This window comes from Cervus elaphus, chromosome 30 (genome assembly GCF_910594005.1).
Source record: "Cervus elaphus chromosome 30, mCerEla1.1, whole genome shotgun sequence".
NCBI lineage: Eukaryota > Metazoa > Chordata > Mammalia > Artiodactyla > Cervidae > Cervus > Cervus elaphus.
The window spans coordinates 68,454,953-68,477,453 of NC_057844.1; the positions used below are offsets into that span (position 1 = coordinate 68,454,953).

At 39.7% G+C, this 22,501-nt stretch overlaps 1 protein-coding gene across 1 annotated transcript in view; it reads left to right on the forward strand.

Annotated features, from left to right (window-relative positions):
* LOC122687097 (ATP-binding cassette sub-family C member 4-like) overlaps nt 1–22,501 on the forward strand; it is a 330,146-nt gene that overhangs the window by 273,595 nt on the left and 34,050 nt on the right. Inside the window, exons 22-27 of the mRNA XM_043892537.1 lie at nt 1,492–1,611; nt 2,900–3,010; nt 3,971–4,068; nt 5,129–5,320; nt 15,393–15,548; nt 22,296–22,385. Of these exons, the coding sequence (XP_043748472.1) occupies nt 1,492–1,611; nt 2,900–3,010; nt 3,971–4,068; nt 5,129–5,320; nt 15,393–15,548; nt 22,296–22,385 (767 nt within the window). The remainder of the gene's footprint in view (nt 1–1,491; nt 1,612–2,899; nt 3,011–3,970; nt 4,069–5,128; nt 5,321–15,392; nt 15,549–22,295; nt 22,386–22,501) is intronic.

Consider the following 22,501-nt stretch of genomic DNA (forward strand, 5'->3'; position numbering starts at 1 on the left):
CCCACCTATTCCCTGATGGGCAGGTACCTAACCCTGGTGCTTGTGGTCAATGTCCTCTTAGAGAAGATGGCAGGAAATGAATGGTCAGTGAAGCGACACCAGACCTCAAACCCACATGAAGTCACTCAAAGAGAATGATCACTAAGGGCACAGTTAGGTTTTACAAGGTCATGTGAGTGTCTCATGCCACAGTGACCTCCAAATGCCAGAAAAAGCATTGAGCAGGTAGTTTTAAAAACCTGGATTACATTCCCAGAGCAGAAGTCAAGACCATTCAGAGACACCCGGCTAAGAAGTCCTGTAGGCACAGGGGCAGTGCAGTACCAGGTGCTCTGTGACCCACGCAGAGACTCCTGGTGCAGGTGCAGGAAGAATCCCAGGATGGAGGAGATGGCAGATGTCTGCTCCTCTTACTCATCTTGCTCCTGTCCTATGTCTGGCTCTGGTTCAGTGTAAGGGATGTACTGACTCTATCCTGGCTCTTAGGTTACTCATCTAAGTTGGAGACAGCACACAGATAGCTCACCAAAATTCAGTGTGGTAGGAACTCTCAAAGAGAATTAAATTTAAAAATGCTATTGAATTGGGACTACCCTGCTCGTCCAGTGGTTAAGAATCTGCCTTCCAATGCAGGGAACTTAGGCTTGATCCCTGATTGGTGAACTAGGATGCTGCATGTCATAGGGCAACTAATCCTGTGTGCCACAACTAGAGAGCCCACGTGCTGCAACTACTGAGCCCATGAGCTCTAGAGCCTGTGATCTAAAATAATGGAAGCCCATGCACTGCAACTAAAGAAAGCTTGCATGCTGCAATGAAGAACCTGTGTGCCACAGTGAAGACCCAGTGCAGTCAAGGAAAATGCTATTGAATCAAAAGTTTGTGAACAGCTTCCACCTAGAGAGATGTCAAGGAAGAATTTGGAGAGAGGCCATGTTTGAGGATTGTGATGAACGAGCTAGTAAAGAGTTTCAGTATCTAAATCTAGGTCAGATTTGAATTTGGTTAAAGATAGATTCAGGCTTCCCTGGTGGCTCAGCGGTAAAGAATCAGCCTGCAATGCAGGAGCCACAAGAGACACGGGTTCCATTCATGGGTTGGGAAGACCCCCTGGAAGAGGGTATGGAAACCCACTCCAGTATTCTTGCCTGGAGAATCCCATGTACAGAGGAGCCTGGTGGGCAAGTCCATAGCGTTGTGAAGAGTCAGACACAATTGAAAAGACTTAACATGCACGCACAAAGATAGATTCAAAGAGAATCTTTCATTTCTAGGTTGTTAAGGTGAAGCTTGACGTGAGCAGGAGTTTGAGCGGCACATGGAGAATTCTCTCCAGAAAGGGCGTCATCCCTTCTCCCTCAGGCAGCCCAACCAGGAATTCCAGTGTGCTGTTTGGCAGAACGTGCAAACACAGCACACAGGAGACAATGGGTTTCTTTGCATCCAGCCTCCCTGACTTTCTCTGTCGTGTGTCTGTCTCTGCTTCCCCAGCACGGAGCCCAGTGTTTTCCCACTTAGCATCTTCTCTCCAAGGACTCTGGACCATCCGGGCATACAAAGCTGAGCAGAGATTTCAGGAACTGTTCGACTCACACCAGGACTTGCATTCAGGTCTGTGAGTTTCTGGAGATGATTTCAAAGGATGGGATGTGCTGTCGTCTGAGGCCTGACCCCCCCTCTCAGGTGGTCTTGCTGGCCCGCACCTCTCTCTGTGCTGCCCCATGTCCCCCTCTGCACACCTGCCTCCCCCACCCCATCCTCTCAGCACCCTGTCTGTGCTCCCCTCTTCCCTCTTCTCCCCAGGCCGACTTCCATTGTCCTTCCGTCATGGTGTCCTATGGCTTTCTGTCCCTTTAGGACAGGAGTCAGTATGCTTTTTTTTTTTTTTCAAACAACAGATAGTAAATATTTTAGACTTTGTGTGCCATTCTATTTCTGTTGTAACTTATCAACTTTGCTGTTGTAGCACAAAAACAGGCAAAGATAATACATCAGCAAAAGCACATGTGTTCCAATAAAACTTTATTTACAAAACAGGTGATGGCCATTCTTGGCCCACAGGCTATAGTTTGTCAACTCTCTTTTCAGAGTATGCAGGGCAGCAGATTTGATTTAGGTAAATCATTATCTAATTAACAGATTTTTAATTTACTTGGTTAATATTATTCTGAGTATTGGTAGTATTTTTCCCTAGGTAGAAATTTCAGAATTCCCTCTAAATCTGTAAAATCCTGGCCCATCTGTCCAGTCTTTATTGTATCTTAAAGATAAAATGGCATTTTGAAAGTCACATGCAGATCCAGTTAGCTCATGGTTGTATAGACACTGGCTCCTGAGAATAAACACTGTGCAGGGCCCTGTAGTAAGTGTGGAGGTGCTGGAAACAGTGTGAGCTGTGCTTTCTGTTGTCAGAAAGCTGGGAACAGTTGGCCCTGAGAGAGGATGAGCCTCACGTCGAGGCCTAGCACTGTAGGAAATGCACCAATGAGACCATTTTTCCATTTTCTCCATTGTGATCATATTACTGTTTATAACTTGTGAGTTGATTTTTTTTCTTATTGAAGTACAGTTGATAAACAGTAGTACATTAGTTTCAGACATACAGCAAAATGATTGTTTTATATGTGTATTTTTTTCAGATAATTTTCCATCATAAATTATTACAAGCTATTGAATATAGTTTCACAGAGCCCCTGGCTTCATTCTTCTGTGTCCCATGTTATCTGGTATCAAAACAGCTTTTTGGAACCTTCTTGTTCCTTGGGTGTATAACTTTGCCATCCTACTTTGTGTAAAAATCTTCTGTAGCTCAACTGAGCAAAATGGTCTTTCTTGTTCAAAGCAGTTAACATGGTTTTTCTAACTTATTCATTATGCTTATTATGGTTCACAAATCCAGAGGCCTGGTTCTTGCTTTTGAGTATAACCCGATGGTTCTCTTTGCGTCTGGATATCATCTATTTTATCTTCGTCTATTTTGTTGACTTTGGGTCCCTGCTTCTTGCACAAAGTAAGTATGGGTGTAAATAACTATTTATGGTATGGTTAAAATTTATAGCTGTATTTACAGTTATTATATTAAACTCTTGCCACCTTGTCTAACAAGTACAGTTTGGGTCTAATGAATTGTTTTAAAGCATTTGCAGCATGTGATTCCACAGTGTGGTCCATGTAGAGAGGTCATTTGGGTCTTGATGGGACCTTTTATTCTTTTATCTTTCTTCGAATGAGTTGATGTCTACTCACCGATAACAAGCTGACCTTAGAAATTTTCCTGGTAGTGCTTAGTAGTTGGATGGAGAGAACCAAATTTGCCATAAAGTTTTTTGTCCAAGTTAGGACTTTAGATTTTGGCTCTAGGGCTACTGGGGTCTCTTGGTTGTAGGTGCTTGGTGCACTGGGATGAGAAAGGTTCTCTGTAGCAAAGGACACCATCCTCACTGCTGTGTGGGTACCAGATGAGCAGGTGTTGGTGTTTATGACATGAATTTACCAGCCCTAAATATTCTATAAGAGCAATATTGAATCACAGTCTTTAATATGGAACAATGAGAATTGTATTTGAGTTTTAAAAGCACTGGCTTTTAGAAACCATTGCCTTGTTTTTCATGGTTTCCAACTATGGCTGCATTGGACATAGAAAGTGAAATTGCTTGATTGTTCTTGAAACCACAATGACAAAAGTCTTAATAATAAAATTATTCCTCATTGTCTACTGTATATTGACAATGTTGAGATTAAGTTCATTTAATAGTCTTTCTGAGTTCATAGTGGTTTTAATTTTTTGGGAGGGAGGTTTTAATTATATTGTGGACTCAATCAAATGATAGTAAATGTATAAGTAATATTGTCATTATATGTAAATGATTTAAATATTATAAAGGAGTTATCTTAATAAAGTGATAGAAGGAACTGGCCTCAAGCTCAAAAACATGACTGACTTTTCTCCCCCCTCTTCTTCCTCATTTAGCTTTGAATGTCGGGCAGGTTGGCCTGATACTGTCCTATGCTCTCAACATCTTGGTGTTCCCATGGTGCATCAGGCTAAGTGTTGAAGTTGAGAATATGGTGATGTTTATATTAACATTCTTAACCTTGTACTACTACTTGCCATTAAAATGTATAAAAGGAATTCTTATGTAAAATATTAAAACTTGTTTTTACATCTAGCTCACAGAGTTTTTTATATCCTCTTCCATCTGTTTAAAGCTAATGTAAAAAAGTACATCTTTTTCTCAGTCTTATGTGTGCCATGTCAGCAGGTTTTTATTCATCACAAACTGTCTTCACATGTAATAAATGTCTCTGTAGGAGGGAGGTTCTGAAATCTTGGAGAGAATATAAACCAGTTTGGGGGGAGGTTGGTTATCATTGTTTCTTAACTGGTAATTCCTCATTCTTGGTAAAAGAAGAATTCAATATTTTGTAGTTCTTTGTTTAATTGATAGATATCTGTCTCCGCCTCATTTTGGCATTTATTCTTGTATGTGTTAAACCCCTGAATTTGCTGGTATCCCTCCTTTTTGGTGGAATAAGCCACCTCTCTGAATATGCTACCAAAGATGTCAAGTTATTTTTGTTTAGGAGGCCTTGTTCAGTATTTAAATTATATTCTCCTTTGAGTATTGCATATTGTCCCAAAGAGAGAAAAAGAATAAAAATGCAATATTTGCATTTCTCTCTTCTAATAGAGTAGAAAGTGAGAAATTATTAAAATGAGGTTTGATGACCATCCAGTTCTACTCCTCTATAACACGTGGCCCTTTTATAACCACTGATTAGTGTTCATAAGTATTCTTTTCTTTGACAAAACTCTTTTTATTCAGATGTGGAAAGTGAATAAATAAAATCTTTGCATTCACTTATCTAATTCTTTCAGTTTTAATATAATGCTGAAGGAAGCAGCCCTAAGTGAAACTGTTACAGGATGATGAATAAGTTTGCAAATCCTCAAAGGAGTCATCACACTCTTACTTCAGTCCTTCGCAGATGCTAAGACCTGGAATATTCTTAACCACATAAAGAGCAGATATAAAGATATAAAAACAGAACGCCTTATTTATAGTCTCTGAACATCCATAAATAAAACCCTCTGTTCCTAACCCACATGATGTCATATATGTTTCAGATGATTTCAGTAGAAAGGGTGATAGAATATACAGAGCTTGAGCAAGAAGCACCCTGGGAACTTGAGTTTCGTCCACCACCAGACTGGCCCAACGAAGGAATGATTGCCTTGAGTAATGTGAATTTCAGGTACAGCTCAGATGGGCCTCTGGTATTGAAGGACCTGACAACAGACATTAAACCAGGAGAAAAGGTTTGTTTAAGCCATTTGCCTCTTTAAAATTCAGCTGAAGATTTAGTGCCACATCTGCTGTTGACTTTCTTGTGTGTGTTGGGGGGACTCTTTGTTCTTCATGGATGCAGATTAGATCAGTGACATCACAGGTGAATCTCTCTTGATAACTGACCAGGAGATGGGGATCCCAGTATTTCTTTCCCTGTGTTGTGAACCCCCTCATGTTGGTTGGTGGGTCCTGGGCTCCTGAACTGTAACTTAGCCTGATCCAGGGCACTATATTGACACCTGATTATTCATGTGGATTCTGAGAGGTCAGCTTTGACTCACCATCTCTAGCTCTCCAATATCTCCTTTTTTTTCCCATCCATTCTTCTTTGTATTTCTGAAATCTTCTCTTCTTCCTATGATGCCCTTCAGCTATAGCCTCCTCCTCTGTCCTTTGACCCTTCCTGTAGACTTGTCCTTCATTAACCCACACTCGACTGTCATACTCCTGCCCTGCCCCAACAGACTGCTTCTTTCTGAAGCACAGATCTGATCCTTATTGGACTGGGTGGGCTGCTGCTGGAATCACAGGGCAGTCCTAGATCCATTCTAGCAGGGGTTGTGTGGCCAGCTCAGAGCCACCAGAGAAGAGCCCAGAATCATGATTCAGTCAACAGTGAAAAACCAGATCCCTCCATGGTGGCAGAGTTTGGAGACTCACTCAGAGTTGATGAAAGGAAACTGAGGGGAGCAGGGAAGATTCCAGGTGGAAGATGGCAGAAAGGCTTGTGACCTGGTCCTGTCAGCACCCATGTCTGCAAGTGATGTTCCTTTCCCATGCAGCTTGAGGCTCTCAGCTTGGACCAGGGCAGAGTCTTGAAGAAGAGACTAAACCAGAACAGACAAGGCAGTAGGCATCTCTTCCCCACCTACCTCTCCAGCCTCAAGTCCTCATGTTCACACACTCCCCAAGACTCAGGTTGTGTGTAGATTCTCCTAAAGTCACACATCCTCCCCGCTTCCAGTGTGCACACACTGCCCTCTCTACTTCAGAGAGCCTTCCCCTCGGTCATCTTGAGGTTAAGGCCTCCTCATTTTCTGAGTTAATTCTAATGCATCTGCTTCCCAATTCCTTCTAATTTTGTATACCCTTAAGATAGCATTTATCGTACACCTGTGCTTATAGCAGCATTAGTCATTGTACCCAAAAGCAGGAAGCTACCCAAGTATTCACTAAGAGGTGAATGGGTAAATAAAATGTTATTCACCCACTGTCCCAGCCAGCAGACCCTCAGCACCCTCTATGTACCCTGCAGAATGCTATTTTCTGGAGAACAGAGCTAAAAAGAAGATGTTCCCTGATCCTTACAATGTAATATTATTCAGCCTTAAAAAGGAAGGAATTTCTGACCCATGGATAAACCTTGAGTACATCATACCAAATGAAATATGCCAGACACACAAGAAACAAATACTATATAATTCCACTTGTGTGGGGTTCCTAGAGTAGTCAAATTCCTAAAGACAGAAAGTAGAATGATGGTTACCAAGGACAGAGGGATGGAAAGTAGGGAGTTATTGTTTAATGAGTATAGAATTTAAGTTCTACAAGACAAAGAATAAATGGCAAGAAATATTCTGGAGGTTTGTGGCACAACAATATGAAAACTTAAAACTAAACTGTCAATTTAAATATAGTTAAATTGGCAAAGTGTATGTTATATGTATTTTACCACAATTAAAATAAAACAGAGCATCTTGACATGTTTTGTAACTCTGAGTCTGTGTCTCAGAGTACCCTAAGGCTTCTAAAGATCAGGGAATGTCTTATTTTGAGCTCTGTTCCCCAGAAAGTGTTCTGCAGGGCACAGAGAGAGTGCTGAGGAACTGCTGGCCGTGAGGTTGAGTGAGTAATGCATGGAGAAGTGCAACCAGTAACCCACACACACACAAGGCAACTCCTTGTAAGTAACCAGTTTTCTAGATGTGTTAAATACTTTAGGAACTGCTCTTTAAAACTCAGACCCACCTAGTGGGCTGTAGCCATATTTAATGAATGGTACCCTTGTGACTCTCTGTGATGCTATGGACTGCAGCCCTCCAGGCTCTCCTGGCCATGGGATTTTCCAAGCAAGAATACTAGAATGGATTGCCATTTCCTTCTCCGGGGAGCTTCCCGATCCAGGGATTGAACACAGCTCTCTTGCCTCTACTTGCATGGGCAGGCGGATTCTTTACCTCTAGTGCCAGCTGGGAGGCTCTTGTGACATGAAAGAATGTTAAGTTTATGCCCAAATGATATCCAGGGCTTGGAGGAGGGCATGGCAACCTACTCCACTATTCTTGCCTGGAGAATTCCCATGGACAGAGGAACCTGGCAGGCTACAGTCCAGAGAGCAGCTTCAGTTAGTCACATGGCAAAAGCTTGCTCCTAAGTATTTCCAGTTTCAGTGTAGGTTGGGAAAATAGTAACTGTACCTCATGATGCAATCCTGTTCTTAAAATCACTATAGGTGATGTTTGCTTACTAGCAGTTAAGTATGTCCATCAGATTTCTCACTGTAAACATAATTCTGTGAATTTGCTCCTGTCTTAAATTTCCCCCAAGGACATAAAATATGAATTGTCTATATCTTAGGAACATAACATATTTGTATTTTTATATCTTAAAACTCTCAAATCATAGGACTAGCTGAGCTTCTAAAATGTTTGAGGGATGATTGAATCTGGAGACTGAATTAATAACTGCAATTACATGACTTTTGATTTGTGTCATGGTCCACTCACAATATCACTGTTAGCTTCATTTCTGTATTTAAAGATTATAACCGGGCTGCAAGTTCATCAAGTGATTTCACTCCATCTGTGTACATCCTCAGGTTTTCTCTCCTGCTCACCTGTCCCAGCCTTCTGTCACTCCTGGACACCCTTTTGTGTTGGATTTGATTGACAGAGGTTGCTGGGAACATGGGAGTGACCCAGACCATTTGAAGTGGGGCTTTATTCTCTTTCCCTCATTTCCTCTGCTGTCCCAATTCCTGGAAGTTAGAGTAAATGGGAAAAATTAATAGGTACTATGCTGGTTTCTAATTTATAGAAGAAATAGCAAGCAAAAATAAAAACCCAAAATGAGGTAAATAGCACCCTAGGCTTCCTGTGCAGATTCTGAATGTGGATTGAGCTTTTCATTTAGATGATTTGATGGTTTATTTGATTATTTTAGAGAGTCCTGGGCCATTTTTCAGCTCTAGAGGTAGATTGATTTTGGTTTGTTTTCTATATATGTGTATATATATATATATTCTTTTTAAAAAATTTATTTATTTTAATTGGAGGCTAATTACTTTACAATATTGTAGTGGTTTTTACCATACATTGACATGAATCAGCCATGGGTGTATATGTGTTCCCCATCCTGAACCCCCCTCCCACCTCCCTCCCCATCCCATCCCTCAGGGTCATCCCAGTGCACCAGCCCTGAACGCCCTGTCTCATGCACCAAACCTGGACTGGCGATCTATTTCACATATGGTAATACAAATGTTTCAATGTTATTCTCTCAAATCATCCCACCCTTGCCTTCTCCCACAGAGTCCAAAAGTCTGTTCTTTACATCTGTGTCTCTTTTGCTGTCTCGCATATAGGGTCATCGTTACCATCTTTCTAAATTCCGTATATATGTGTTAATATACTGTATTGGTGTTTTCCTTTATGACTTATTTTTTTCTTGCTCGGAGTTATTACTTGGATAATATATTTTTATAGATGTTTACTAGACCTTGATATAATGTGCAAATATGTTAGTTTCCTACATTTTCTTCTTGTTTATATATTTCCTCAGCAACCCCTCCCCCTACTCCCAAATTGTCCCACTTTCTCTACCAGCTTCCTAATTCCTTATGACTCAGACTGTGGTGCCAGGGTCAATAGCACCTGCATCTACTGAAGCTTCTTAGAGATGAAGAATCCCATTCTTATCCAGACTTCTTGACTCAGCATCACATTTGAACAAGACCTCCTAGTAAAGTCCCTTCTCTCCCATAGACAGTGTTTGATGACTCATAACCCATGATTTCCATGAAATGTTCTTTGACAGTTTGAAATCAAGCTCATGAATCACCCAAACCCCTCGTATGTCTGAGCATGAGACTCTAGAAAGTGCTGTGTCACTTACCACCCTACAGATTCATATTTATATTCTGCAAATCATGCCTTTACATTATAATCTAAGACTGTGGGATTCCACTGCATTTCTTTGCATCTTTTCAGTGAGTCTATCTTCATCACAGGCAGTTTTCATCCTGCTACAGCATTCTCCACACCAGCCTCCTGCAGGGACTGGAGGGATTTCCCACAGGCTCAGCCCTGCCTGGACCTGGAGTCAGAGAGAGCCCTGCACAACAGTGTAGGTGCAGCTCTTTCACCACCTGATGGGGTAAAAAATGAGTCTTGCTGCCCCAAGCAGTGCCTGAGGTCTGTTTGCCTGTTTCCTGGGGAACCTGGTGTCCCATTTAGCTGCAGGGTTCCTCCCCAGCCCACCTGTAGGTGCTGGTTTTTCCTGCTGTCAGCCTGCCCGCCTGATCTCTGTCATGCTCTTCATTGAGATTTTGTCCTTCTTGTCCCACCCACTACTTTATACTCACCCATATCCACGTCTTGCTTAAACTCTCTGGCCATAGAATCTCCATGTTAGGTCTGTTCCTTTAACTGTAGCTACACCTCTCCCCACTTTCTCTGTTCTAGTTAGCCAGAGGAACATAATAGGGAGTCAGGCCAACCAGGTGATAAAGAGGCCATTAGCAGAATGGAAAAGAACCTGACAGATGTGGGATAAGTACCATCCTGGCACTTAAAAGCTTTATTAATTCAGGCAGACTAGTTAATCTAACTAAGCTTTGATCTTCTCTTTTGAAAAATGGGGGTGACAGGACCTAATCTCTAAGGTAGTTGTACAACTTAAACAACATAAGATACATAAAACACCCACATGGAGAGCAGCATGCAGTACATGCTTGGACAAAGATAGCTGTCATTTTCATAAGGTGTAAAATGACCTTAATCACTTATACTTTGTTCACTTACAAACTGTCTATCTCATGAAAATGAGAAGTTTAGCCATTTGCAATGTATTTATGGCTATAGAATCCATCTGCTGTGTCTTTCTCTCTGTCCAGTTTATCATATTCTTAAACAATATAGTAATAGATCTTTCATACATTTCTCCAGCCTGAGTTAAAAACCTCAGCTTCCTACAGAAGCCTCTTTTGCACAGGATACCATGGGTAACACAAATAATACAAAGGCAAATCCAATGCAGATCCTACTGTCAACACATATATAGTCCAATTAAAGAACAAGAAAAATGCTGTATTAACTTTGTAAGAACTTTTATGGAAGTTTATTAAAAGATGGTATAACATGTTAGGGTTGAAACAAGCCCCCATGAGGGGACAAGTACAGCATTTCCAAGGAATTACACAGGATTTAGTGACTAAAGAGAGGCTTTAGTGACTTGTGGTTAGAATTCTAGCAGGTGGAAATGTATGTGAAAGTCATTCCAGGAAGTGGGGCTAGCATAAGCAAAGCACGATGCTCTGATTCTGTGAATGAAGACCTAGGCACCTGATGTTAAGTTAAGTGAACTATAAGATGTATAACACACTTTAATGTTCAACTCCATAACTACCTACTGACCCCAAGGAAACTGACTCATGGACATGAAGGATGGAAAGGTCAGATATCCTGGGGTGGAGTGATGGGCACAGAACCAGCCTTCATGAGGTTAATCTGAGAAGTGAGAGAACGTGCACCAGACTGGGCAGACGTGAGATGCAGGAAGCCAGGAACTCTTGTGCCTCCAGGAAGATGTTCTGGGAACGAGATTCCACTTTTTGAAATCAAACTGATGTAAATTAAAACAAAGTTATAACACATGGGTTTGTGAATGTGCAGGGAAACAGCTGAGAGTAGAAATTGCTATCATATTTCTGGAGGTAGTTTTGCAGTACTTAAGAGTCTACTTTAAAAATGTCCATACCTGTTTCTTGGCAATTCCACATATGAGAACTTATCTTAAGAAAATAATGACAGTTGTTTGCAAAGATTTTACTTCAAGGATATTTAACACACAGTTATTTATAATAGAAAATATTAGAGACTGGCTAAATATCCACCAATAAGGGGTTTATTAAATAAATTATCGCACATACTATAATATTATATAGTCATTAAAATAAATATTTTAGTGAATATTAAATGAAAACAAATTGCAATATGTTCATATCTTATTTTGTTTAAATGAGTTTTTGTATTCAACATACACACACATAGACACACACACATCCAGAAAGAAAATATATCAATATCTTAGGAATGGATTTATTGGAGGGCAGGGTGATGACTAGTATTTATTTACTTTCTAGATTTATTTGCACTGATTATGATTAATGAAAGATTTGTTTGGTTTTTTAAAAGCTACCACAGCCTGTTACTCACATAATGATTATGGACATTAAAATAAGGGATTGAGTCATGAAACATTGCAGGTATAGAATCTATAGGCCTTGGTACCATGCTGGAATCAGGGAAAGCTGGAAATAAAGGGGACAGTTGAGCCTGGGAAAGAAGTAATGAGATTAAAGTAGGAAAGTCAGAAGAAGTGGCTGTTTTGTGGGGGTATTTGATGTTAATCATGTGGAGTTCAACGTATCAGTATGGAGATAGATCCGGGGGCACCGGGGCAAGTGTCATCAAGTTGGTGTGGTTGTCAGAGACCAACCCTGGCCTGGTTGGAAAAACAGAAGGGAGAAGTTGTAAAGCTGAGGTAAGATTGTTTCCAAGTACTTTTGGATTTAGGAATGTGAAATTTCTGATATTGGTGACATTCCCCACAGGTACTTAGCACAACCCTTTGGTGACCTGGAAAAGACTTCCAGACATAGCTTTGAAAACTGAATTGTAGAAAAGCCCGGGCCAGATTTTCTTTGAGTTGCCTTTTTCTTTCCTTTTTGGAGTTTGTAGTTCATAGTCCTGTTCACAGACTTTCTTACAACACTGTTCTAACCTATGTCCTGATGCGTTTTGATTCACATACGAAAACACCCAGAAATACAGGCATACCTGGTTTTATTGTGCTTCACTGATACTGCATTTTTTGCACATTGAACATTTGTGGCAGCCCTGCCTCAAACATGTGGATCAGTACCATTTTCCCTACAGAATTTGCTTACTTCATGTCTCTGGGTCACATTTTGGTAACTCTCACAATATTTCAAACTTCCTATTATTATATTTGTTATGATCTGTGATCAATGATCTTTGATGTTACTGCTATAATTTGCCAGAACTCAGTTGATAGTTAGCATTTTTAAACAATAAAGTTTTTTTTTTTAAATTAAGATACTAATACTGTTTTTTAAAAATGCAACACTATTGCTCACATAACAGAATATAGTATAGCATACACATAACTTTTATATGAATGGGGAAACTAAAAAAGTGTGACTTGTTTTATTGTAATACTTATTTTATTGCGGTGGTCTGGAACTGAACCTGCCATGTTGCCCAGATCAGTCTGTACACAGAATATATGAGCTATGCATGTGTGCTGAAGAACCTGCCTATATGCAGAAAATGACCCGTCAGTGTTAAATAAATTAAGATAGAAAACTGGCTACAAAGATTAATCAACTAAAGCTACTTTTCTTACATGTAATCTCTGTAAAGATAATTTCCTTTTTGAAGTGCCATTATTGATCTTACAGAATAAACTTTGGAACTTTGAAGGTATTTAAATGAGAAAATATGTAAGGTTCCCAGAATATAATCCGTGCTCAGAAAGATTTTATTCTTCTCTCTTTAAAGCTGTGGATTTTAAAATTTACTGACTGAATTAACTTACAAATGATTGAAAGCATGTCTTATGCCCACCATCAATTCCAAATTCCTAAATAGAGGTGAAATCATCTTTTGAGAAGCTTTCACTAGGGAATCTGCAGTTATGCGAGCTCATTGCTATAAAAAAGCCAGTTTCTGCATACATGCTTTTATTTATCTTTATTGAAGTATAGTTGATTTACAATGCTGTGTTACTTTCAGGTGTACAGCAAAGTGATTCAGATGTACAGATTCTTTTTCCATATAGGTTATTACAAAACACTGAGTATAGTTCCTTGTGCTATATGGTGAAGTGAAGTCACTCAGTTGTGTCCTATTCTTTGTGACCCCATGGACTGTAGCCCACCAGGGTCCACCATCCATGGGATTTTTCCAGGCAAGGGTACTGGAGTGGGTTGCCATTTCCTTCTCCAGGGGATCTTCCTGACCCAGGGATTGAACCTGGGTCTCCCACATTGCAGGCAGATCCTTTACCATCTGAACTACCAGGGAAGCTATAGGGTAGGGCCCTTTTTATTTTATATATGGTAATGTCTGTGTGCTATGCTATGCTTAGTCGCTCAGTCATGTCCAACTCTTTGCGACCCCATGGTCTGTAGCCTGCCAGGCTCCTCTGTCCATGGGGATTCTCCAGGCAGGAATACTAGAGTGGGTTTCCATGCCCTCCTCCAGAAGTAGTGTATATATGCTACTCCAAAATTCCTAATTTATTCCCCCACCATTTTCCCCTTTGGTAACCATAAATTTGTTTTCTATGTCTGTGAGTCTGTTTCTGTTTTGTAAATAAGTTCATTGGTATAATTTTTTTTTAAGATTCCACATGTAAGTGATAACATGATATTTTCTTTGCCTTTGACTGATTTACTTCACTTAGTATAATCTCTAGGTCCATCCATGTTGCTGCAAATGGTAACATTTCATGACTTTTTATGGCTGAGTAGTATTCCCTTTATATATGTATCACACCTTTATCCATTCCTCTGTTAATGGACATTTAGTTTGTTTCCATGTCTAGGCTACTTTATATAGTGTTCTGCATACATATTATAGCACACAGTGAAAAGCCAACTTTTATAATACAGTTTCATTCCTAGCCAGCATTTTACCTGCATTACTGTGATTCTTTGATCTTATTTTTAATTTACCTAATTTCTTTCTGCCTTGGTTTTAAATAACCAGACTGATACTTGACATATATCTTTCCAAGGTTTAACTATAAGTATTAATTGGTTTGTAAAATGCCTTTTGAACTGTTCAGATGAAAGGTTCCATATAAATAGCAAATGTTGTTTGTGTTGTTGTTGATTTTATTATATGTGTTTTGCCTACTGGCTACTGTCTCTTAAGACACCGAGGTGAGTATTTTGCAACTTTAAAATGATTCCTTTCAAGACAGAACATAACCAAGGCATTTAATACCTTGAAGTGGTTTAGTTTCTCTACCAGAGAATGTGTGTGTGCTCAGTCGCTCAGTTGTGTCTGACTCTTTGCAACCCTATGGACTTTAGCCTGCCATTCTCCTCTGTCCACGGGACTCTCCAGGCAAGAATACTAGAGTGGGTTGCCATTTCCTATGCCAGAGAATCTTTCCAACCTAGGGAATGAACCTGTGTGGTTGACGTCTCCTGCATTGGCAAGCAGGTTCTTTACCACCAGCGCTACCTGGGAAGCCCAGAGAATAAGCCCTTTTAAATAATAGAACTTTGGGAAAATGTATACTTATTTATATGTAACAGTTCTTATTTGATATGTTGATATCTCTATGAGATTATCCACAAAATTCTCAAGGTTCAAAATATGCAGACAGTAGAAATAAATCTAAAGAATTATTTCTTATGGAACACTTAGGCAACTTCTGAATTTTTGTTGCTAGTAGATTGATTCTTTATTTTTAACTCTTCTTTGGACCAGGGATTCTCAACCCAAAGACATTTGTCAATGTCTGACATTTTTGGTTGACAGTTTAGGGGTGCTTCTGGCCTCTAGTAGGTGGAGTTCATGGCTACTGCTAAACATCCTACAGTACACAGGACAGCCTCCCACCCCACAATGAAGTGTTTAAACAAAAATGTCAATAGTGCCATGGTTGAGAAATGTATAGACTATATTCAATATAGAGCTTTTAAAATTCATCTTCAACCACCAGCGTTTCTCCCAGGTTTGTTGCGTATTGTTAGTTCTTAATCCCCCCTGGCTCTCTTCACAGGTTGGCATCGTGGGAAGAACAGGAGCTGGAAAAAGTTCTTTCATTGCTGCCCTCTTTAGATTGTCAGAGCCTGAAGGTAGAGTTTGGATTGATAAGATCTTGACAACCGAAATTGGACTTCATGATTTAAGGAAGAAAATGTCAATCATACCTCAAGTATGTACATCAGAACATTCTCACATGTTCTTTTCATCCAGTATCTAAGTTTAATTGCTTTTAATTTGATTGATTTAAAAAATGAACGAAAGGGTTAATATTTTCCCCCTCAGTAGAGCATATTTTTAACAGCAGATGTTTTCAACAGATACTTTAATCAGAAACCAGGTTTTATTGTTTGTTCTTTTGGTTTGTGTGTATGTGATTTAATAACTTAACCAGATAGATTTCTAGACTCAAAATTTTGCCAGATGCCACAATCTTATCCACTGATAACATACAATTCTGAGAACAATATGATAAATGATTTAGCACTGGAGAGGATTCTATAGGGAAACACAGATTGTGTCTTACTGATGAAATTTTGCTATGGGAAATAAAATTAACCTTTTAAAGGTGATTATCTCTCTGCAGGGCTTTTTGTGAAACTGTGGGGCTTTAAGAACTACAGAGTGTATGGATGGATGCTTTGGGGAGACTTTAATAAATGAGTGATTAATAAAAGATTTTAATGAGTCAAGCAAATCACTTCAGCATTCTTGCGTTGAGAACCCAATGAACAGTATGAAAAGGTAAAAAGATATGACACTGAAAGATGAACCCCTCAGGTGAGTAGGTTTCCAATATGCTACTGGAGAAGAGTGAAGAAATAGCTCCAGAAGGAATAAAGAGGCTGAACCAGTGTGGAAGCAACACCCAGTTGTGGATGTGTCTGGTGGTAAAAGTAAAGTCTGATGCTGTAAAGAACAGTATTGCATAGGAAGCTGGAATGTTAGGTTCATGAATCAAGGTAAATTGGAGTGGTCAAATAGGAGATGGCAAGAGTGAACATCAACATTTTACAAATCAGTGAACTAAAATAGATGGGGATAGGTGAATTCAATTCAGATGACCATTATATCTACTACTGTGGGCAAGAATCTTTTAGAAGAAATGGAGTAGCCCTCATAATCAACAAAAGAGTCTGAAATGCAGTACTTGGGTGCAATCTCAAAAATGACAGAATGAGCTTGGTTTGTTTCCAAGGCAAACCATTCTACATCACAGTAATCCAAGTCTATGCCCCAACAACTAATGCTGAAGAAGGTGAAGTTGAATGGTTCTATGAAGACCTACAAGACCTTCTAGAACTAACACCAAAAAAAAGATGTCCTTTTCATCAAAATCATTGCAGATGGTGGCTGCAGCCATGAAATTAAAAGACACTTGCTCCTTGGAAGAAAAGCTATGACAAACCCAGACAGCGTATTAAGAAGCAGAGACATCACTTTGCTAACAAAGGTCTGTATAGACAAAGCTATGGTTTTTCTAGTAGTCATGCACGGATGTGAGAGTTGGACCATAAAGAAGGATGAGTGACAAAGATTTGATGCTTTCAAACTGTGGTGTTGGAGAAGATGTTTGAGAGTCTCTTCAACAACAAGGAGATCAAGCCAGTCAATCCTAAAGGAAATCAACTCTGAATATTCTTTGGAAAGACCGACGTCAAAATTGAAGCTCCAATACTTTGGCCACTTGATGTGAAGAATTGGCTCTTTAGAAAAGACCTGATGCTGGGAAAGATTACAGGAAGGAGAAGAAGGGAGTGACAGAGGATGAGATGGTTGGACGGCATCATTGACCCAATGGACATGAGTTTGAGCAAACTCTGGGAGATGGTGAAGGACTTGGAAGCCTGGTGTGCTGCAGTCTATAGGGTTGCAAAGAGTCAGACACACCTTAGTGACTGAACAACAACAGCAACAAACAGGCAAGAAGTAGAGAATAGTGAGGAAGAATATGGGATATGGAATTCCATCTCTGTGCACCTCAATTTTCTCTCCCTTACAAGGCAGCTAACAAGTACCAACTCCTTGAGCTATTGTGAGGCCTTAATAGGTCTGTGTGTGGAATGCTACATATAAAACCAGTATCTGGCTGCTGTGATGGTGGAAAGTTGAATTGACCATTTCTTCTTGGTCTCTGATTCTGTTTTCCTTTGTTCTGCTTCTTAAAGAAGTATAATTTTCAGGAAATATTTTGGTGATTCTCTAAAATGTAACAAAAGTGAATAAGTATAGATCAAAACAGGAAGTGCTATATCCTTCACTTGAACAGTATCAGTTTAGAAACAAGTTTATTCACTTATGTGTCATGGGCTAGTAAATGTCAGAAGATACTAAAAATCTCAGCCCTTCCCAGCCAAGAGTCCTTTCTCTTTACAATGTCTTGCTGACTACAGAGATGGAGAAAGTCTGTTGACTTGATTACTTAAAGTTACTTGTCAGAGTGCAGAAAGCTTACATCCCCCTTCCTCAAAGGAGTAGGAAGCAGTGATGCTTGTGTCTCAACACCCTGATTTAGGAAACCTAGGAAGCTGAGAGGAGACTCTGCAGGGGCAGAGCCCAAGGCTATTTGTTTGAGTTGCCCCACCTAGGTGAGTCAGGCCCAACCATCTTCCCTGGCTCCCTCCTCCCTGTGATCCTGGGCACAGCAGCAAGCTTCTGGTATCATCTCTCTCTCCCTCTCTCTCTCTCTCTCTCTCTCTCTCTGTGTCTCTCTACCCGCTAAGGTTATCCCCATCACTGTTGAGCCCACCACGAGCAAGTCAGAACTGGGGGAGATGTGATAGCACCAAGGACCTGCATAGGAACCATAGGCAGGGAAATGGTGTCATAGAGCACCAATCCTAGAGTCATGGGGGGTGGCAGGAAGCTTTCAGAAACAAATTCTATATTTTTAAGAAAGTACTCCTCAATTTATGTTCAAAATTTCAGGAATAAGTAAAAACTGAAATCACTTCCAAGGTACTTTCCTTAAACAACAGGGAGCTGAAGTGTATGTGTCCTTTATACTCATGATGTGAAGTAGTTATGTTCCCCAGAAAGAACACAATGGAGTGATTACATTCAAGTAGTAGCTGCTTATCTAAAAGAATCTGAAAAAGTGGATTTCAAAACTTCTTTGGATGACTCTCTGCACCTAGAGACCGTTATGCTGTTAGCACAAAGAAAATGTTTTCAGTTGAAGAGAGATTCCTTGCAAATTGAGTGTTTATGATTGCAGACCAAGGGTTGGCACAGATTAGCACAGATCTATTTATTATGATTAAACGGATTCATTTTTATATGTAATAGGTTTTTGAAAAATCAAGGCAAAAGTTAGGTATCTTTTTAAATGGCCCACTGCTCTTTTGGTATTTCTATTTCCCGAGTTTTCTGCAGTAGGTTAAAAGAAGTAAACCAGAGCTGTCTCTCTCTAAGACATCCCAAATTACCTGTCTTTCTTTCCCCTTTTTTCTTTATTGAGAACAAAACTCAGAAGAGGTGAATGCTGTATTACTAGTAAACAAATACAACTGGACTCCAGACCAATGCTGTCAGAAGTCTTTGTTAAATCCCTTTGAACTGCTCCCTGGAGCTACCAAAAGAACTTTACAGGACTTATATTCATTTCTTTTGCTGGCAAACAATATTCTTTCTTCTGAGTATGGATGATGATCAGTTCATTTAGAGGTTGCTGCTGCTAAGTCTCTTCAGTTGCGTCTGACTCTTTGTGACTCCATGGACTGTAGCCTGCCAGGCTCCTCTTTCCATGGGATTCTCCAGGCAAGAATACTGGAGTGCCATTTCCTCCTCCAGGGGGTCTTCCTGAGCCAGGGATTGAACTCGTTTAGAGGCTACAGGATTACAAAAAAAAAAAAAAAAAGAAAGAAAGCAAATTAAGATTTAAAACAACTCTGGGTCCTTATTCTTGACACAGGGAGATGAACTGCACCTTAAAGGTTCTCAGATTAGAAATGAGGACAGAGTTTTTAGGACTCAAGGAAGCAGCAGCTATAGTTATGCTTCATAAACATTAGTGGAGGGCAAGTTTCCTGGTTTGGGACTGAAATCATTAAAACTGTTGTTCTGTATCTGTCCCATTTGTAACCACTTGTATGATTTTTGTCTGGGTCCCAGGCTGTTTTAAGCATCAGGTTAGTGGGCAGGGCTTCTTTGTAAGATAGTGAGAGTATTATCTTTCAGGAGCATATAAAAAGGGCCAGTAAGACTGAGGTTTCAGGCTTGCAGTTGTGTTGAGGGATTATCAATTTGCTACACTAAATGCTCTGATTCAGAGTGGCCAATTTTGTGTCACATGTCTAACATGAACTTACAGTAGTAACAAGGGAAAAATTACTACTAAATATGGTATGAAGGGTTACATTTTTAAAGTTTCAACTTTATACCATGATGAAAAACAGGTTTGAAGCTAGTACTCCATTTAAAATGCTATATTAACTAAAAGCATTTGTTTTCCTGACTCTGCTGGCCAGCTAACTCTTATTGTTGTTGTTCAGTTGTTATGTCCAACACTTTGTGACCTCATGGACTGTAGCACACCAGGCTCCTCTAACTCTGTCTAATTCTTATTAAATGAGATTTAATTGTGTACCTTCAGAAAGAATATACTTAGGCCAATAAATTTAGTGTATATTTATAAGAAGTTTTTATGTTCTACTGTAAATCTCTACACTGAAGTGTTCTGCCTGTACACATCTTTATAATGCTTATTTATAAGATAAGTTTATTTACTTCATTGCTTAGAGGTGGGTGAAAGTGAAAAGTGAAGTCGCTCAGTTGTTTCTGACTCTTTGCAACCCCGTGGACTGTAGCCTACCAGGCTCCTCCATCCATGGGATTCTCCAGGTAGAATACTGGAGTGGGGTGCCATTTCAATAATAATATCTGTTGTTATTACTTTGATCCTTATCTGCCCTTGCATATGTGTCTACTGTGAGCGGTTTTACAGTCAGTTCTACAATTCATGTTTTAATAGATAATTCATTTTATTCAACAAGATTTGATGAAAATTTTACTGATTTTGAAATATATATTTAGCATGTCAAACAAAGGGAAATACACTTATTTATGAAACTATGTTCTTCCATCTACTACAGCTAAATGAACATGCATAATCTCCCAATATAACCTTTTAAACTGGCAGTAAAGATGTAAGTGGGTACCCTTATTGCAATGGGAAATGATTAAATTTAATTTTTAGTTTTAGTTGCTCAGTCTCAGCAAGGAGAGATAAGAAAGCCTTCTTCAGTGATGAGTGCAAAGAAATAGAGGAAAACAGTGGAATGTGAAGTTCAGTGGACCTTAGGAAGCATCACTATGAATGAAGCTAGTGGAGGTGATGGATGGAATTCCAGTTGAGCTATTTCAAATTCTAAAAGATGATGCTCTTAAGGTGCTGCACTCAATATGCCAACGAATTTGGAAAACTCAGTAGTGACCACAGGACTGGAAAAGGTCAGTTTTCATTCAAATCCCAAAGAAAGGCAATGCCAAAGAATGTTCATACTACCACACAATTGCACTGATCTCACACACTAGCAAAGTAATGCTCAAAATTCTCCAAGCCAGGCTTTGACAGTAAGTGAACTGTGAACTTTTAGATGTTCAAGCTGGATTTAGAAAAGGCAGAGGAACCAGAGATCAAATTGCCAACATCTGTTGGATCATTGAAAAAGCAAGAGAGTTCCAGAAAAACATCTACTTCTGCTTTATTGACTATGCCAAAGCCTTTCATTGTGTGGATCACAATAAACTCTGGATAATTCTTAAAGAAATGGGAATACCAGACCACCTTACCTGCTTCCTGAGAAATCTGTATGCAGGTCAAGAAGCAACAGTTAGAACTGGACATAGAACAACAGATTGGTTCCAAATCAGGAAAGGAGTATGTCAAGGTTACATATTGTCACCCTGCTTATTTAACTTATATGCAGAGTACATTATGCAAAGTGCTGGGCTGGAAGAAGCACAAGCTGCAATCAAGATTGCTGGGAGAAATATCAGTAACCTCAGATATTAAGATGACACCACCCTTATGGCAGAAAGCAAAGAAGAACTAATGCGCCTCTTGATGAAAGTGAAAGAGAAGAGTGAAAAAGCTGGCTTAAAACTCAACATTCAGAAAGCTAAGATCACGGCATCCAATCCTATCACTTCATGGCAAAATAGATGGGGAAACAATGGAAACAGTGAGAGACTTTATTTTTGGGGGCTCCAAAATCACTGCAGATGGTGACTGCAGCCATGAAATTAAAAGACACTCACTCCTTGGAAGAAAGCTATGACCAACCTAGACAGCATATTTAAAAGCGGAGACATGACTTTGCCGAGAAAGGTCCGTTTCGTCAAAGCTATGATTTTTCCAGTAGTTATGTATGGATGCGAAATTTGGAATATAAAGAAAGCTGAACACAAAAGAAATTATGCTTTTGAACTGTGGTGTTGGAGAAGACTCTTGAGAGTCCCTTGGACTGCAAGGAGATCCACCCAGGCCATCCTAAAGGAAATCAGTCCTGAGTAATCATTGGAAGGACTGATGCTGAGGCTGAAACTCCAATACTTTGGCCACCTGATGTGAAGAACTGACTCATTTGAAAAGACCCTGATGCTGGGAAAGATTGAAGGTGGGAAGAGAAGGGGACAACAGAGGATGAGATAGTTGGATGGCATCACTGACTTGATGGACATGAGTTTGAGCAAGCTACAGGAGTTGGTGAAGGACAGGGAAGCCTGGTGTGCTGAGTCCATGGGGTCAAAAGAATTGGACATGACTGAGTGATTGAACTGAACTGAACTGATTTGCAACCTTATTATTAATGATTGTGATAAACTTTTTTTTTTTTATTTTAAATCTGTTCTCTAAAAATTGGAATTAAATGAAAAGAGACTGCGATAATAACATTCCCTATTTTGTTGTATTTAGGACCCTATTGTATTCACTGGAACAATGAGGATAAATCTGGATCCCTTTAATAAGCATACAGATGAGGAACTGTGGAATGTCTTAAAAGAGGTAATTTATTAAATATGATAAACTTAGCATCAATATCTACTGTGCATGTACATTTAATAGCATTGTAGGTAATTAAGTGAGCTTAGCAATTTAATTGACTTCATTTACCTCCTAGG